General features: G+C 39.2%; 1 protein-coding gene across 4 annotated transcripts in view; it reads left to right on the top strand.

The window, feature by feature from the left end:
• The window catches only part of EBF1 (EBF transcription factor 1), a 260,149-nt gene that overhangs the window by 214,298 nt on the left and 26,345 nt on the right, over positions 1–19,506 (top strand). For all 4 annotated transcript variants that reach the window (XM_042826615.1, XM_042826616.1, XM_042826617.1 and 1 more), the window contains exon 11: positions 16,349–16,437. In XM_042826615.1, coding sequence (XP_042682549.1) covers positions 16,349–16,437 — 89 coding nt within the window. The remainder of the gene's footprint in view (positions 1–16,348; positions 16,438–19,506) is intronic.

Genomic DNA, 19,506 nt, shown 5'->3' on the forward strand with positions numbered 1-19,506 from the left:
TATGACACAGGGTGTCAATAGAACAGTTATGAAGTTTCACTGCTGCATACATGCTTTTTTTTTTTTTTTTTTTAGAAAACAGTTTGAGACTTTAACTGTTGGCCAATTAGAGATTTCTTATGAAAAAAATTTCCTAGTGATTTTTGCAATAAGGTTTACAGCAGGATAAAATTAGACACTTTTTTTTTTCTCAGACTTCTGCAGTAATTCCCCAATTTTTATCATGCTAGATTTCACAAATTTGGTGAATTCAATTTTTATGGAAGTTTTTTCTTATTTCAAAGTACCAGTTACAATGCAAGACTTTTTTTTTTTTTCTCCGAGGAAATGAGGTTTTTATTTTATTTGCTGCTTCTTTTCAGAAGTTCCACACTTTGCCAACCTTTTCAAAATTTCATTGAATGAGGTCCTATGAATTGTGATACCCATGTTCCTTACAGTTCATCTCAACTGCCTTAATGATCATAGCGTCATTAAAGTTGGAAAACACCACTAAGATCATCTAGTCCAAAAAGTTTAATGGACTTCCTTTTTTTTTTTTTTACTTTTTTCTTTTTTAATTTGTTCTCCACCAACCCATCCCTGTAGCCTTGCTGGCTCATGGGCTTGGTGGGACTTGGGTTGTCTCCCTGCCCATCCTGAGCTCAGCTGCTCACTCCTGTACTGGCAGGATTCCCTCTGAACATCTGCTTTATGCTGCTGTTACCTGCACCAGGGCATCTTCCGTCTTGTCTATAACCTCTGTTGGACCATTGTTGCTGAAGGAAAGCTGGGCAGCATTTAATTTGATTTAGGCTCTTAATGTATGCGTTGTAATTATAGGAATGGGTAAAGTAGGTAAACCCACATGCTAATTCAAGTCCCATGTACCTCTTGGGCAAAATACATATTGGCTCTATCTTTTGTTGGCTTTGTTGTGTTTTTTTTTTGTTGTTGTTGTTTTTGTTTCCTTCCCCTCTTGTTTTGTTAGTTCCTTTTAGGTGTTTATCCAGGCTTTTTTAATATGGTCTGAATTGGGGTACTTTACACAGTACTTTGGCAATCACTGGTAGCTTCTGAGAGAGGAAGAGAGATATGTACACAGCATTTTTTTTTTTTTTATTAGAAGATTTCCTGTAACATGTGTATGCAGCTTGATTTCTTTTAAGCTCTGATTTGGTAAAACAGAAGGAAAAAGGCTAGAGCAACTGTATTACCTTGTTAAATTGATTAGAGCATATTTAGATAAAGAACTGCACTGTGCTTTTCTCAGTGCATTGTACAGTTGCCTTTTTTCAGTCATCTTTTCTGCACTTTCTACACTGTTACTCTGATAATGCTGAAGGACAAAGAATTATCTTGTCTCCGTAATCCACTCCAAAGACCATCCCATCTCTCTCTATTTTCTCATTAAAAACAAATTGTGTGCAATTTGTCGGAAATTGAAACCACGTTTTTCACTTGACTTTCCAAAATTAAAATTTATGAGGAAAAAGGAGCAATAAAGCAGTTACAGTCTGGTCATCTATAATTATCTCTGTGGTTGAAGTAGTTCCACATTTAAGGAGAGTGACACCAAAAGTTTATCATGCTTGTGTCATTATCAGAAATTTCACTTCTCTTTTATTATTTCAGGCCACGACAACTACTGAAACTGATATTGTATCGTATTGGTGAAAAAAGAATTAGATGATCTATAAAAACAAGATTTTATTCTGAGAAACATGCAGCAATACTTATCTCCTTTATTTACTCATTTTAGAATATCAGTCTTACAATAAATTTAACAAATTGCTCTCCTTAAGCAGAATTCATTGTGAAAAAGTTTTATTTTCCTCTAGATCTATTTCTTTGTACATGTTTCGCGTTATTCTTTTCCTTTCGCTGTTGCATTTCCCCTCTGGTACGTTGCTCGCTCTCTGAGAACAATGGCAGTGACAGTCCAGCGCCAGAAATCCCGACTGCTCTGGTTCTAGAATGTTTGTGGCACTTGCTTTAGTTTTCTCATTTTGCCTTTTTTTGTCTCTGGATTAAAATCGAGCCAAATGATGGATGCTCGTTACAATCAATTGTTTCAGACAAGCCACCAAAAGTATTGTAGGATTCATTTACATTTAATCAAATTACACTTTATTTGCAATTCAGGGAAATGAGAACTCTGCAGTAAATCAAATATTTCCTCTCCAAGGGCCCCATTCAGCAGAAAATACCCAGTCTTTCAAACTGGTGCCTCAATGTATGTAGCAAAGCTTCCAGCGGGAGGAGAGCTTGTGCTAACAAACTGCCTATTGCTGTGGCTTTTCATCATTTTTTCAAGGTTGTGGACACCTAAATGTTGTCCAGTAGAAATGCAGATCCGTGAGCAATGGATTGTTCAGCGAAGTTCACCTTGTCAACAACAGACTTGTATCTCTCCTAATTCCCTTTCATGGACCGCCAAGAAACTCTTGCGGGAGTTCTGAGCCCTGAGGGTTTGTACACAACTGATCTTTCCATTGCAGGTCGTGTTATTTTAACGTGAAATTGGCGATGGTCACCAAATGTCATTTTTCTGAGCTGTTATGTGTCACCAGAAAACTTCAAATGAAGGGTGTTAATGTATTTTAAAACTTTAAATAGAGTGAATTCTACCTGAAGGCACTCATACAGTGTTGGGTGGATTCTCATCTTTTCTCTTGGCCTCTTAAAGTGAAGTTAGAATGCATGATTTGCTTTTGAATGGGAGGAAATCTTGACCCCTTTCCCATGCATTTTACTACAGAAAAATTGTATCCAGAAGGCAACTCTTTTAGCCTTGCTCATCACAGCACAGAGTAACAGAATTTTGAATCTTTTTCCCTGTGATTGTTCCTGTTGTTATTCAATTAAAACTGAAAATTTCCAAGTAGGCGTTTGTAACTAAATTTTACTGCACTGGGGCTGCTTGTTCTCCAACTCTGAAATGGAGACACAGTGAAGGACTAGTACAAGGGATGTGTCATGCCAAATAATCTGGAAAGAGCTCCGATACTAAGGCAAAAATTTTTTTGGGGGGTTATTTTTTTTTTTGTTTGTTTTTTTTTTTTTTTTTTTTTTTTTTAAATGAAATTAGAATTGCATCTTTTCTGCTGGAGTAATGCCCTGCAACTTAGAGGCACCACCACCATCATAATCTGATTGAAATACTGAGGTTTTAATGCTTAAAAAAAATTTGGACCTGATCATGTACAGTGTTCTATAATCCAGTGGGATTAAAGAGCCTAAGTGATAATAAATAGTATTTTGCATGCTTAGCAGTTAAATTTAATAAATGTCCAACTTGAGTACTTCTTCAAGAGCTTTTGAAACTGAATTCTCTCGTCTGAGACTTGTGCCAGCCTTTGGTGGGTCTCTGTCCATCATACGTGATTAGCTGAAGTAAGATGAACATTGCCTGTGAAATAGTATGATAGGCCACAGTCCAACAAACGTAAAAACCAAGTTGGATTAGTCCCTTCTGTTCCTTTCTACTCATTTCATCTCTGAGTATCTGAATCTGGAAAAAGAATTTTTATCTACTTTAGTTCAAGGGGTGCAGGAAAGGATGTACTTGCTTTTCTCTTCTATGTGTTTCAGTACATGTTTTATTTTATACTTGTGACAAACTTACAATGCAACAGTTTTTGAAGGGCTCTCTGTCTGTCATGCTGCTGGTGTGGGCAGATTGCAGGAGGAAAGGGAAGGAACAAGAATGACAGGTCTGGGTCGGCTTGAATTGAGCAGCATAATCCCGTGGGAATTTGTTGCCTCTTTTCTCTTGCTCATTCACTTTTGTTTCATGTGACAAAGTTTGGTAGAAAAATGTGACATTATATTTTCCCTTTCTATGTGGAGAAAGCATCTACCAGTTTGCAAGTCCACATTTAAGTATATCATGGCTGTGTCTTTCCCAGTTTTGGCTAGGATGTATCTGCTCCATCACTAATTCACCACTTGCTACAGATCAGAGAAAGGGTCATATTTCTGAGCCTCTGTACACATGCATGTATAGCTCGTTCAGAGCCATGTCCATGAGATACAGATAACACACTTTAGGCCACACAACCACTTGTGCACACATGAAGCTACAGTTTTATGTGGCTTCTGTTCAGGGAAGATTGTTAGGTCATCTTTAAGTGAAGGTGAAAAAACACCCCAACTTTTTAGGACAACTAACTCTGCAAGCATGTTAGTGTTTAATTTGACACAGCTACAACTTAGATTCATTTTGGATGAGTACTTTTTGCCATTGAACATGCATCATGTGCTCAGTAAGAGAGGAGACCTCGAAGGATGGAAAGCTCAATAGCAACCAAATAAGCAGACTCCACTGGTGGGAATCTCCTTTCTGAAATGGCATCTCCATGGTCCATACACAGAACTACCCCCAGCCTCTGCAAGGATAGGCACTGCCAGCCCAGTGACATTCAAGTAAGTCACTTTTCAGTTCAGTGCTGAAGTGTTTTTTTTTCTGAATTTCTTTCCTGTGTGAAGCCGGTTTCTGATGGCTTTGTGTCTTCTTTGCACAGCAGCAAATTGCACTCTGTGCCAAAATAGAGGTGCATCTTCTATGTGTCCAAATCTGGAAGACTGCATTAGTGCATTGCTCTGTACAGACTAATTAGCTCTGGCAGCCAGGTGCTTAATACTTTGCTCACTTGGGGCTTTAGTGAGTTTGTTTGTTTAAGTGCATTCTTGCGTACTGCTGATGGACCCAGAAGTATATTTGTATGTATTGCTTGCTGCCCGGAAAGCTACAAATCAGTCACTGATAATCATGCCACTTCCAGCAAGGTTAATGTTAAATTATTCCTTTTAGACCAACGATTTGCAATTTGCAAAATTAAGTTTTAGCATTCAAATACTCTTTTTCATGTGACACTTGCAGCATCTTTGTGTTTGTCACCTGGTGACTCTGTTTGTGTCGGTATTGGACTTTTAAGGCGTATTTGTATGACATACATTGGTAGCAACTTATAAAAACAAGGATAATTTCCATGAAATCCTCTTGAAGCAAGTTATTTCTATACAGTAATCCATTGTAGTGGGTTTGGGTTTTGTTTTGAATCAGATGGAAGTTAGTTTTTTACACAAGGAAATGGGCAATACCACGGCACTGTGGAAGTGTTTCACTGATAACTTCAGAGTTGAAATCTGACTTTTCCTATAGGCTGCCAATGATGCAAAGAAAAGGAAGGCATAAAAAGGCATTAATGCATGATTTTAAACCTGTGTGGTCATTCCTGCTCACTGATGCTATCATTACCTCTTCTACATTAACTCAGCAGTGAGCACCAAAGGTCAGCTCGCTCTCCTGTAAATGAAACTTCATGAGTGTGATAACAGGGTGCTTAGTTTCAGCTGGGTTCCCCACTTGCCCACAGCCTTTCACTTCATTTTTTTTTTAATATACAAACTACTGGCTTTATAGGTGAACAGCTGCACCTGGGATATTTTAACTTGCATTCTTGTCTTCGATGGTTTACCAAGCGCATTCTAGGTGGGAAATTGTGATGTCAGGAGAGGGGCAGGATGAGAAGAGAGTGAAATAGGCAATTATTTTTACTTCTTTTTCTCTTACACCTGTGAGGCTCTGGATTCCAGATCAGCAATCTCTCTGTAGACAGGTTTGGAGTCTCCTTAACTAGTATTTGGGGGCAGATGTGCAGAATTTGTTTTCTCTGTAATTGACTCGCAAGGTGATCTAGCGCTGACAATCTAGCATAGGTCTGCCCAGCCCCAGAGCTCTCATTTGGTCGTGAGCCCCTGAAGCTCTAGCTCATGGCCTGCAGCGCTGCCCCTCCTCTGCCGGAGCTCACATCCCCCTGAGCACAGTGGAGGAGCAGACTTGCCAGCCCCGCTGCTGCGCAAATGGGGCACTAATGGTTTGCGGATCTGTAGATGGTTAACTGATCTGTGCATTCAATTAAGATGAGTTTCTCAGTTAACAGGCACCCTGGGAAGAAATGAGTTGCTTTCGTTTCTGGGATTATGAGCAGTTAATGAAGAAAACATATCAGAATTCTGGCTGTGTTGCATGAGATAACCCTAAAAATGCAGCACGGATTTTTCAACTTACTCGTCCAGCAAAACCCTTGCCAGGTGAGAGGGAGAAATCGATGCGTGCCTGAGTTTTCTTGCAGACAGTCTCACAGGGCTGAATGCAAAGTAGTGTTGCATACAGAGTTGAATTTTACTTTATGCTTGTCTTGAGGTCTATCGCTTTGCTTGCGACTTGCCTATTTAAAATTATAATTCAAACCATCATTTAAATAATATTTACCATATTCATTTTGTCAGACTTACAGTGTGAGCAGAACATCCGAGAAAGATGGATGTATCCGACTGGAGGTGGAGGCTCTGCTATCTGATGTGTGCATGTAAAATACAAGCTAAGACACAACCACTAAAAATCAGTGTATTTTCAGATTTGACAAAATGGTGCTGCTTTACACTAGTTGAGGATCTTGGACAAAGTGAATATGAGATGAGTTTGTGCTGAGCCTTGGTGACTAATACATTTAGGAGAAACAAGGAAAATATAAAGATTTTACACTGGTATTCCGTGGATCTTGCTGAAAAATTGAAAGGATATTCATAGGAATGGAATTTTATTTTAGAGTTTCCCTTTGTACTGCAGGCTTCCAGAAGGATGTAGAAGTGTTAGCAAAAGCAGTGAATGGCAGTACATGAGGGAGAAAAGTCAGGAAGGTTTGCTTTCACCTGGGATCATCAGCTGTCCATGCTGTTTGCTAGCAGAGACAGCTTGTTTGGAATAACACTGTACAGCCGAACCTGCTGTTGCCAGAGCAAATAGCCTGTGTAAAAGGAATCCTTCTACTAAATTTGCAGCCCTCATTTGCAGTCTGTGCTGTTCATTAAGGGACTGAACTGAAGTTTTGGCACCTGTAAATGAGGAAGGAGGTCTGGGCTCTATGGAAAATATAGTCCTGCTCTGAGAAAGGCTGCTGGAAAAGGGGAAGCATTATCAGAGATGGGTTTTTTTCAAAGCCTGGAGGAGGGGGCAGACTGAGAAGCCCACTTGTTTGAGTTTAACCTCAGAAGATTGCTGACAGGCAAAAGAAAAAAAAAGAAAGCAGTGTGGATTTGGTTCAGGCACTACACCGAGTACACCTGCCTCTTCAGTTAGGAATTACTGAAGATATTTTACTTTCAGTGCTGTATTGATCAGGATCATTGCAGTCATTTCAGGTCAGGGGAAAAAAAAAAAGTTAGAATTATTGTTGCAAGTCTGCTCTAACCTTGCCATTTGTAGATGTGTCATGCTGCATTGCACCTTGCTTGTTTACTGACCTGCTCATCAGCTCACCTGGCTTAATTTCTTTCAGTTATATTACTTCTACAAATGGATAATTTTCTTCTGACCACCACTCAGTATGCCATCTGAATAAACTCAACCAGGCATGTAAGCTACCACCCACAGGAAAAAAAAGAAAAGAAAATCATGGTTTGTTGTCATTTGCAAATGACCTGGGAAAGCAGTTAAGGGGCATTTAGTTTGGTCCGGAGGTATGGCTAGTCAGTGCATGTAAGGCAAAAGCAATAATACATCTCTAAACTAGCTTGAATGAGGCTTCTTTAACTACTGAGCCTAACTCTGAAATCTCCCCCGCTGTGAGCCGTAAGTTGCTTGTAGACTTGTTCTAGAGAGTAATAAGTATTGTTGTTTAGCAATTGTGTTGTTGAAATTCAGCTCCACTATGTCTGACAGTATTTATCTAAAATACTTTCCCTGGTGCGTGCTCAAGTTCCAGTAAACCGTGTCTTATTGTGCGACCTTTTCATTTTCCAGTGAAAAGGGATCAGCTCGTCAGATAAAAGCTACAAGCCGGAGTACAGGAAAAATGCGTGCTCAGAAAATCCGAGCATGATTGAAAACAAGATGTGTTAAATCAATGCAGTTTATCGCCTGCCTATTCCTGGCAATTGCTGTTCTAAGCTCATTCTGAGCACACGCTAGATGATAAAAGTATAGTGTCACAGTGCTCACTGGGGTGTGAGGGCAGGGAAACATGTTTATCAGACAGACTGGTATGATTTTTTTTTTTATCCTTGATAACAGTTATTGTCAAAATTTTTGTGGAAAAAAACCAACAGCCAGAACATTTACAGAAGCAGGTGATATCACTGCTCCTAAAACCAGCGTGCTGAGACCTCTCCAATTACACGTTCCTGTTTAAATGTGACAAAATAGCAAACAAAAAGCCCATTTTAATTTTAAACAATTTGCTGCATCACCAAGGATACAGCCAAAATGGTCCTTTTGCTGATGAGTGAGTTGCCTTATTGTTACTCCATGTGGACAACTCGGAGCCAATGTTCAGGAACAAAGATGTCCAAAAACTCTAGTTTTCTCAAGGCATATGAGCTTAGTTGCAGAGGGATTCAAGATTGAAATCAAACTTCACAGGAGGTCAGTCCCTTCTGAATGCCATGCTCTCTACACCTAGGCACGGTTCTCCTTTTTTGTGATTCAGGTCTAGCTGTTCTTTTCCCCTGATCCCATTTGCAGAGACTTTGGATGCAGTAGCTGCTGTTTGTCCAATTTCCTCTATTGAAGATTCTTTCTGCTCTGACTGTAGTGCACTTGAAGTCTACAATTTTGAGAAACAGCCAAATTTAGGCTAAGGTGCTTTATAATAGGAATGCCTTTGGTGCTCAAGCAGGACACTGAGTCTTTCATTTTTACATACCCTGGTAATTTTTTTTTTTTTTTTTTTTTAAATAAGTTGAAAAGAAGATGAGAAATAGGAGGGTTTAAAGAAAGAAGAGACTTTTCAAAAGAGGTACTTCTGCATACCAACATGTTGCAACAGTGGTTTTCAGTAGTGTCAGCCTCAAAGGAGTTTGTGAAAGATAGTGAAAAGAAACAACTTAGATGAAATTGTTAAAGGCATCTGCGTGTACATTGTGGAATGTGAGGAGCTCATGCAAAGGGAAAATGTTGAGAATAAGCGTATTAAGAAATGAAAGAAAAGGTTACACAAAGTGACATTTTAGCATTTCCTATGGTACATCTCTGCATCTGTTTCTGAGCCAACAGTTTAAAAATAAATGCAGTGTCTATTTTTTAAATGCTTTTAAGTAGACCTAAATATAGACCTTATAGCTAACCTTTGTCACCCATTATTTTAAATGTTGGCCTCTATGCATTTTTGTTAACCTTTGTGTGTAGGTACACATTTATTTAAAAGTAGCTGTTATCCATTGAGATCTAGCAGGAAATTTTTTGCTGCGTGCTCATGCATTACCAGAATGTGCCTGACACACAGGAAAATACTCGCAAGTTTTTGGTAATGACTGCTAAAGATGCATCAATTAACCCAGGAGACTAGACGAAGTATTCAACATGCATTAACTTCCTTCTGGCCTTCTGTATGCATATCCTCAGTGAATTCTAGCTCTGCTCTGACATTGGTATGCTTAAATACCACTACCTGAAACTGGATTTTGTTTCATACTCCCACAAGTCCAAATTTTCTCCATTATACAAGAGGTCACTGCAGTCAGAGGCAGAAGAAACTGTGAAGCTCACAACTTGACTTTTTTTTTTTTTTCCATAGCCAGGCTGCAAGTATCTAAGAGTGAGCAGTCAGAGTTGATGTGTTTAGAGAAACCAACGCACGATCCAATTGCTGGACAGATCCAGTAATTGCATACCATAACTTTCATTTAAAAAAAAGAATTGGGCTCAAGACAGGCATTTCATGCACCTTCAGCACCCCCACTGGCTGCAAAGCATGGGCCGGGTGGGCAGGGAATGGCTCTCTGGTTCTTAGTTGCTGGAGAAAAATTATCAGGAGGAAAATATCACGCTGTCTATCATGTTTGTAATAACTCTGATGAACACAGTAGTGCTGCCTCAAATGCAGGCCTATTGCATCTCTAGTTCGAGTAACGAGCAGTCACTGGGAAAACTCAAGAAATCTGGGTGTCAGGCTGTTTATTTGACTCGGCTCTGCATTTTTCTTATTGCTTGGTATACATATGTGGTGTCTGTTTGGATGTGACATGGCAATAAAGCATGAGAACTACATTTTCAATATTGCTATCTCTATTTCCATTAAAAAAATGTGAGATGGTGCCACTCTTTGATTATAAAAATGGAAGTTCAGTGCACAAAAATATGTTTAAGTGAGGGAGTACAGAGACCAGAAAAGCAAGGAAATTCTGAGTGAGCACTGGAAGGGCCTTTCTAGCTCCAGCCTTTCAGTGCAGGCTGGCTGTCCCACCCGCTTCCGTTTTCCATTGCTTGCGGGAATAAACACTCCAGGGAAAGGCAGTGGAAAGGAAACTTTATAAAAAGCAAGACGAATTCACAGCAGCAACAAATAGCTCAAATGCTTGCATGTTTTCATTTAACAATCTTTAATTAGCAAAGGAACAGTCTTTGCAGGGAGACTTGCAAAACAGCCTTTTTTTTCATTCGATGATGGGGTTTTGCGGAGCTTTTTTTCTTGCTGTCTTTGTAAGGCAGGCAGAAGAGACGACTGAGTGTAAGAGTTGTTGGGTTAGGTTTGCTTACAGTGTGCCATGTCCAGATCTTGAAACGAAGAGGTCATAATCTGACTTGCTGGAGTAGACTCTGTGTGTCCAGAAGTCCTCAGCTGCCCTTGATTTTCTTCCAATTTCTTGTTCTCTGTGCCTACAAGTGTTTGGCCCACTGTAGTTACTGGTTACGTTAAATCTGTTTCCAGCCTTCATTGCCATGACTGTGCTGCAGCTTTTTTGATGGAGTTCTTTTTAGTCTGTTATGGCTATGAGGTGTTGAGATGCATCAACATATATGCCTTGAACATTGCATCAACTTCTATCTATGTACTGGTGAAGATTTCCTCATCAGGTGGGAACAAAAAAGGTGTGTTGAAGACCCCAAAGCCCCTCACTTTTCACTCTGTACTTAAGGACTAGTTCTCCAATTCTGTCATAGGGCCAAATTTGAAGAAAATGAATTTTTGTACCAACATAGAGTCTAAAAAATCTTCTTTCATACTGTTGTTTTAGCGTGAAACCATTACAGCCCTACTCTTTTGCAGGTCATTCTTACCTCCTTCAGGCTGTGCACTGTGGTGCCTCTGTCTTCCCAAGAAAACCAGCAGCTCTGGTGCACCACAGGAACAAGCGGTGTGGGACATTTGATTCCTACACATAGCCCTTTCCTGGGAGTTTCACATAAATCAGTCAGGACCAGATTTCTCATCTGGAATAGGGACTGACAAACCTGTGGACACAAGGCCAACTGGTTTGTAACCTTCAATCTTCTCTGTTATTTGAGCCCTGGAGTCCCTTCTCTCTTCTTGCAGCCTTTTTGCTGGAAAAGCAAGTGGGAAGTTCATGGGTCTCAGAGCTGCTTTCTCATTGGTTTTGGGTCAAACAGAATGCAGAAGAAACAAGGGCTGAAAAATAAAAAGAATAAATGAAACCATGAATGCATGGGAAACAAATTAACTGGATATGGTTTATGTTCTGAAATATTTCCATAATGCTTCTATGTAGCGTGTGTTTATTTTTCTTTGAATAATAATGTTAAAATGTGTCTAATTCAATTATTCTCTGCCTTCACTGAATGAGTTTTCCTCGGTGAAGAGTTCTCCTACACTACCCCAAGCTACGAATTCCATATGATATTTGAACAGGTCCTTTTAATTGCTGATATTAAGTGTCGATCATTCTGCTGTAAGTTGGCAGCATGGCCAGAGAAAGAAATTCCTCTCTCAGATACATCAGACAGTCATTCAATTAACAACCAAAGCTTTATTGACACAGTAGGAATTCATTATGTGAAATATTAAAAAAAGGCCTCCACTGACTAGTTTAAAAAAAAAAAAGGGAGTGTTGAATTATCTACACGTAGTTATTAAAATTATCCGTGCAGAATTTGAAATCATAGTTACAGTGCAGATGTCTTTCTCAAAGGTATAAGCAGTGTTTCTGTTGAAAAATAAGATGGACTTCGAAAAGGTGAATATAATGTATGCATCCTTATTTCCATAGACATTGTGTGTTTTCTTGATTAAAAGTCTTAGATGTGAGGAGTTATGGCTTTAGACTTGCTGCATAAAAAGCTTCATGGCTTGTTCTGTTAGAGTCTAATTTGAAAGAAAGTTCTTCCTCAAGGGTTTAAGAAGTAATTCATAAAATGGTAAGAATAATAAATATTGTGCCTTAACTCATACTCTAGGATAGATAGACAGATTCTGTACACCTGGGTGTAATTTTAGCTAATTCACACAAGAGACAGGCTGAAAGTTTATTGTTTGGAGGGAGAAAAATGGCTTAAATCTTGTATTTGCAAAAATGATTATATTAGCTTAAATGAAAATGCTACCCTATTAATGGCTTCAATAAGCTTTGCATTTGGAAAGGTATTTTAATAAAAAGTTACCTGAAGTTTACTGCAACTTAAAATATGTAAGTGAAGGAGAAGTACTTACTTTGATTTATATGTCTTTTGGAGGTGTAATTATTGGCTTTTTACTCACCTATGTAAAACAATGTACTTTTGTAAATGGATTTCTGGCCACTTTACTCCTCTTTTTTTTTTTTTATTCCACATAAAAAGTAAGCACTGTCAATCAAAGAATTTTAAGGTTTATTTCCTCTTTAGAAATGATTGATAGCCTTTTAGATTTACAAGTTGACAAGTTAAAGGGTTCTATTGGTATAATTATGTACTAAATTCACAGTCTTTCAATTTAAATGTCCTTTTAAAACCACGAGATTATCATACTTGTATTTTGAAAAGTGGGCCAGTCAGTTTGGGTTGGTATACAAATTGCTTCCATTAGCCTTGGGACCTATTTGAATTTAATACACCTTTTTAAAGTTAGTAGTACTTTCAATAGTACTTTTAAAATTTAGGGTAGTGGGAATGCATTTTAAGTACAGTATGTGTTAGCTTGTTTTTAATGTATGGATGTCAAGAACACAAATAGAGAATTTGTATTCCTTATTGATTCCTTTTTTCTAATCAAGGAAAAAAATGTTCTTTGAATTAGAGCCCTAGGAAGCCAGCCTTGCACTCGGGGGACAGAGGCAAAACCTTGCATGAACCTGCTGCCTCACTGAGAGCTGCAGTGCCTGGAGACCAGAATGTAGTTTTTTTTCCTTTGGAGATAATGACGTAGGAACTGGTGTGACCTCAATGCAGAATTTGGGGTTAAATATTTATACAAGAATCTTTCTCTGAGATATGACTAATTACATTTGACTTGGGATAAGGAACGGAGGGTTGATGCCATGCAATCTTCTGTTCAGGCAGCTAAGGATTTCTTTTTTAAATTTATTCTTTTTAAAATCTACGATTGAAAGGGTTGAATGGTTAGAGACTAATGAGTGATCTTTGACAACTGATGTTTTGGACTCCTGCCAACTGCAGCCTTCCAAACGCACACCTTCCCCACAAAGTCCACCAAGCTGAAGCTATGTGAAGCAGAAAGCATTCAGTGCCTCCAGAGAATGCGTGATGCCTTGTGAGGTTGGACCATAAAATTAACATTTTTTTGGTCATTTAGTTCAGAAAATACTCACAGGAAATACTCTGTGGATTTCAAATGTGTTGAATGTGTGGGAAGATATGAGAAAATGACTGCTGTCTCCTGGGGGATTTCAGAACTGGCCTCCATTTATAATATTGCAAAATTTAGTAACTACTTTCCCAAAGGATGTAAGGGGAAAGTGGCCATAAACTAGACTGCATTAAGGAAGAAACACGTATGACAGAACCATGCAAAAATCTTCTAGCATTCAGAGGATGCTCTGAAAGTAATGCCTCCTATTTCTTTCCATGGACAAAGAGCACAATAACACTGTTTGATAATGCAAATTCTCAGCTACAGAATACTGTTTTTCAACACAGTCATCTTTGTTAGCTATTCATATTCCCTGGACTGAGCAAGAGGCTGCATGCTGCACTCATAGCAACCTACACCAGCAGAAGTAATCACGGTCACTGTTGCCACTGCTGTAACACACCACCCACTCACTGCCTCACTGTGCTCACACCCACTGTTTGGTCTCCATAAACATTCAGCAAACGTTGGTGAATGTCAGTGGGTGCAATTTTTTTTCTGCATGATGGAATTCAGTGATGCACCTTTGCTTCTTACACACTTCCACGTCAGATGCCGTTGTGCCAGTCTGCCCTTCTGCTGCCATCTCTCTCACGGGGAAACAGAACGTAACAGAATAATGGCAGGAAGGTTCAGGCTCTACTGCCGTGCCATCAACATCCATCTCTCCCCTTGTGGGCCATCATCATAAAATAGGAGCTTTTGGAGCAGCGCTCACATGTAAATTAGAAGAACTAGCCAGCTATCTGAAGAAGAGAAATCTCACAATCAGGGGAAAAGCTTCATTCTCACAATTTCCATATGAGGGCAAGCAGAAAAGCGGACATTCTCAATTAAAGGAAATGCATTAAAAAAATGAGGGAATGAAAGAAATATCAGGGTCTTTGGGGCAATATAACTTCTGACAGTAGATCCGAAATTAACGTCCTGAAAGACTTCTAGTCTGGTATCTCCATAATGCTATAGTCATTTCAGTATATTTTCAGTATATTTTCTTGTGTTGTTAGAGAAATGCTGAGTTTCTGCTTCTACTGTGTGCAGAACTCTCACTCTTTACCCAGAGCCCACAGTGGTTTGAAAATAATAAAAATGAAACAATTTCTTTGGAAGCTGAACTGTTTTGTGAGATTGTTTATGAAACGTGACTTAATCGAAAACAAGTCAGGGATGGGATATTACTTTTGTGACAACAGTATGGTCTGACTAACAATTTTTCATGTTAAGAATATGAAAAAATGGGCTTTTCTCTTAAAATGTGGGCATTTGGACAAATTGTGTCACGGTAGATGAGACTGAAGCTGTGTAACTCACTGTAGAAAAAGCTGCATTGAGCCATATAAGAGTGCTTACTACAAGTGAGGCTGGGAGATGCACTTTGATGCAAAATCTTTTTTCATGAATCAGATGGCATCATTCAAGTTCCATGAAGAAGTTCATAAAAAAAACATGGCATAAGGTGCAAGATGTATTTGTAATTTCATAGGCAGAACTTGTGCAAAAAAATAATTTTTTTTTTCACAATAAGTTATGACCAAATATGACTCAAAAATGAAAGACAACCTGCTCCCCTTCCCTCCCCCCCCCCCAAAAAAACTCTATATCAACACAAAAAAAAAAAAAACAAAAAAACCTAAAAATTGAAAATATCATAGTGGGAAGAAGAACTCACATTTTTTTTCTCACTGAATTAAAAAAGCATTTGCTAATAAATTGCTGTGGAAAGTTTTGTTGTCTTTGTTGGCATGGGAGGGTCGTGATGCACTGTTCAGAAATGCTTGAAGATGCTTGACTTTTGTTCTTGTTCTCCAAAGCACTTAGGAAATTTTCAGCATGTGTTGAAGTCGCGCTAACATCTGAGTTTTAAAGCGATCATATGACTGGAAATACAGCTAGAAGGTCATTCAATGCAGTCTCCCGTAATTACAGGCAATCATACAAAAAACATAATATGCTCGAATTTGCTTTGCTGAAAGCAAATGAGTTTAAGTACGGGCTTACAGATAAGCATGTGCTTAAAGGCTTGGCACAATCACAGCTATGATTAAAGCAGGCAAGCTTTCTCCTGAAGATTCAAGTGTTTTACCTCCACTCTCTCTCTCCTCAAGTTTACCTCTGTTTTACTGGTCAAGGGCCGGGGAAAAATGAACTAAAACGACAGATGAATTTTTAAAAATCATTAGAACTTTCGGAACGATTAAATGCTGACTGAGGCCTGAGCTGGGCTATTGAATACAGTAGCAGATATGTCTTTACTTCATTTCAATGGGTGAAAAATAAAGCCTCTGCCATGACAAATGTCTATAGTTCACAACAGAATTGTATAGGATCATTTCACATGGATCATATAAAATGTGTAATAAAGAAGAGAAGGCTCCTTTAGAGTTACTTCACCTGTCTTCCCATTACAAAGGACCTTCCTTGTAACAGGAAAATAGGAAAAAATAGACAACATGAACATGGGGTGCAAAGCATTTATCAATTTAATTTCATCATGACTTAAGAAATAACAATTGCTTTCTATTTGGTAGATGTGTATATAGCATCCCAAATTTTGTAGAGACTTTGTCATAGGCACTCAAGAGAAAGGTTTGCATTGCTGGTTCAACTGAAGTCTCAAAGCCAACCTCATCCTAGACTTCATAATCAGTGTTGATTTCAGTGAGAGGAAATTTTGCTGTGGTCCTTGCTTGGTCTGGCAGTGCCGTGCTGATTGTTGCAGTGCAATGGAGCCTGTTTGCTATGCATTTGTCACATCACTGCATTGTTTGTTGTTGTTTCAGCTCTGAATGAACCCACCATTGACTATGGTTTCCAAAGGTTACAGAAGGTTATCCCCCGGCACCCTGGTGACCCTGAACGCTTGCCAAAGGTCAGCATCAAGTTTATTATTTTATTAAATATGGCAAAACTGTTTACTGCGTATTTTTGTTTAAAAGTAAACCCTTTTGAGTTTTATATTAGACTCTCCGTATGTGTAACGCTTCGAGTTCGGTACTTGGCACAGTTAAGCAGAAGGAGAGGCATGACCAATGAGGCCAAGTCAAGCAGTTCTCATATCAAACATTATAAGACTTCTGTGACTCTCTGAGTCACCGCTGACTCAAACAGCCCCTGCCTTTCTTAAAATCAAATCCTGCTCTGTCTTCTGAATTACCTTATAAAAAGCACGTTTTTGATTGGTATTTTGGAACCCGAGCAACTTATTCATAGCAGAATGATGCTTCTTGGTTTTAGTATCACAATAGTGCCATTGTAATTTTGAGTTCACCGTTGATAATAGCAAATAATATGGGTCTTTAGTGAATATGCGTCTAGTGCTGCTGCACCGAATGTTGTTTTAAGATAATAATAGTAGCATACTGATTCATTTCAGGATCTCTGAAATAATTAGAGCAATGTATCGTGAAGCGATTTGGTGTTCTTTTGCATTAAAATATGTGGGAGATGTTTTGTTGATTTATTTCATTTAAAAACTGGGGAAGAAGTTTACACGGCTTCCAGTTCTTCTGTCTTATACTGTGGCATGCTGTCTAGGTCTGTGCCCACATCTGTTCTTGCTACCTATACTTTCACGTCATTTTGCTCTGGTGGAATCTTGTGGATTTGCTTGAGAAAGAGTGGGGGTATTTGAAAAAGCACTGATCTGCACTGAGGTGCAGAGACACTGAGCTATTGCTGTATGTGGCACTGTCTGTGGGCTGCCACCTTGCAGTGTCTGCTCTGCCACGATGGCTGTTGGTGAGTTAGTGCCTGGCAGGCAAATAGGCTGGGTGTGCATGCTGGAAGAGCACTGCCTTCAAGTTACACAAAGGAAGATGTGAATTTGCAGACCTGGGGCACAGAGCAGTGCTTTAGCTGAGAACTCAGGCCAGATTCATCAAAGAATGCAAGTTCAGTGTAGCCTTTGTAGCTGAGTTAATCTCCTGATTTTTTATTCTGTAGCTTCCTAAGCTGTATGTAGGCTTTTATTGTCAGTTTTTGTGGACCTAAATGAGTTAATGTTTCTGAAGTGTTGCTAAGATAAGAAGAGACTATGAATGCTACAAATTACTTTATTTCTTGGTAGAAATTAAATTCAGTGATTTTTATTTTACTTTTTTTGCAGGAACGTTAAGTCTTTTATCTTTGCGTAGGAAGGCTGTAGGCTGTGGTTTTGAGGTTGATGATGTGTTGTCCTTCCCTCTTATGACCAGAGAAACGTTCTGCCCTGGAGAGTTACATTCTACATTGGCTCTGTTCATCCTCTACAAGCTGTCCCTTTCTCTGACTTTTGGACAGATTTGCAGTAGGTCTTACTAACACAGCTTTCATAGGTCATCAGATTTCCCTCCAGAGATGCAGTCCTTTCCAAATAAAGAGAGCATCCTTCTGGAGGTGATCTTTGAAGTGCATAATGCCTCTGCCACCAAAAAAACACACGGAGAGAAGTGGTTCCTTAGAAAATTAGCAACCAGCCTTCATTATGCCCCAGGTATCTGCAAGACCAAAATAAATACTTCAAATTTTCCCTGAATCCAGTATTCCAGTTGATGAGTGGATGCTTGCAGCTTTTGTTTCTAAATGAGGAAATTCAAGTAAAATAAGATTGAGCAATGCCAGGTTGGGTTATGCGCCTGAGTGCTAATGCATCACAGATTTTTGCAGTTATTGAGCTGCCTTTCAGTTGCCCACAGTATTGAGGGGGTCCCAATAATGTAATTGGTTTTTTTGTTCGGTTGGTTTGCTTTTTTTTTTTTCTTGGTATGTGAAAGCAGCCATGAGGCTGTGCACCCTCCTTTTTCCCATTTAGACTAAGAGTGTTCCCACAGTAATAACCATACATTTCTGCTGTCTAGAGCCATAAGGCATAAAAACGTGCAGTAGAAAGCTTCATCTGTCTCCATATCGTGACTCCAACATTGAGCAGATATTTATGGATACAATATGACAAAGAGGGTTAACACTGAGTCATCTCTCCCCTCATATACCCTCTTGGCTGAATGTTTTTGTTCTAAATACGTTTGCAGGACAGATTTCCAAGTCTTTAAAGAGAAATTGTATTTATACAGGTAGAAGTGCAATTGATGGCCTAAAGGAAAATGTTACTGCTTAAAGAACTGAACAAACTTAGGGAATAAAGAAATATCTACATGCAAGGTTAGAGGGATGATGAGGACTTTTTTTTTTATCTTTGGGTAATTTCTTGTGTGCAGGCTCGATGGTTGGACCTCAAGCACAAGACTCATTAATATGCCTTGCACAGAGGCTGACTGCAGCAGGGGTTAGGGCACATGTTGACTTCAGCATTTGAGGCACTGCTGGTTCAATTCCCAGCATTGCTTGCTGGCTCCAGAATCATAATCAAGGACACAGCGAATCTGTGCTGGGTGAGCACTGCGCAGCGCTCTTCTCCATGTCATTAAACCAAGAAGGGCTTTGGCAGAATTCCACTACAGACAATTCTCAGTGGCTACTTAGAAGAGAGTTGGAAGCCATATGGCTTCCACAGTGGAACCATGGTCAGGGAGGGCAAACGTGAGAGAGGCAGAGATTTAAATATCATTTCCCCCATTTTCCCTTTTGTCCTGTCAGTGTATCATTGCTTTCTGTTTCTCAAAAACCTTCTACTTTATTTGTTAAATACCTAAAACACATTTCTGTAATTGCTCTTTGGTTTTGTGGCCCTTACCCCATTGAAACATTACTGATGAATTAGAGTGATTTAAAAACTGAAATGATTACACTGCTTGGGCTCAAAAGGGTATGCAGTCCTTCCCATGGACCAATGAAAGGATTCTGCTGTGTGAATTATCCCTAAATTAAGGAGAGGTGTTGAGGCCACTAAGTGCATGTAAGCACATGCTTTGCTCCAGAGCTTGGATGTTAGCAGTCATATTTATGTCAACAGGCACATTTCTAAAATCTCTGAGGCTCTTTTAGAAGTTTGTTCTCCACAGGT

Source organism: Centrocercus urophasianus, unplaced genomic scaffold (assembly GCF_019232065.1).
Source record: "Centrocercus urophasianus isolate 14NV4802_14NV808 unplaced genomic scaffold, USGS_Curo_1.0 seq_26, whole genome shotgun sequence".
Taxonomy (NCBI): domain Eukaryota; kingdom Metazoa; phylum Chordata; class Aves; order Galliformes; family Phasianidae; genus Centrocercus; species Centrocercus urophasianus.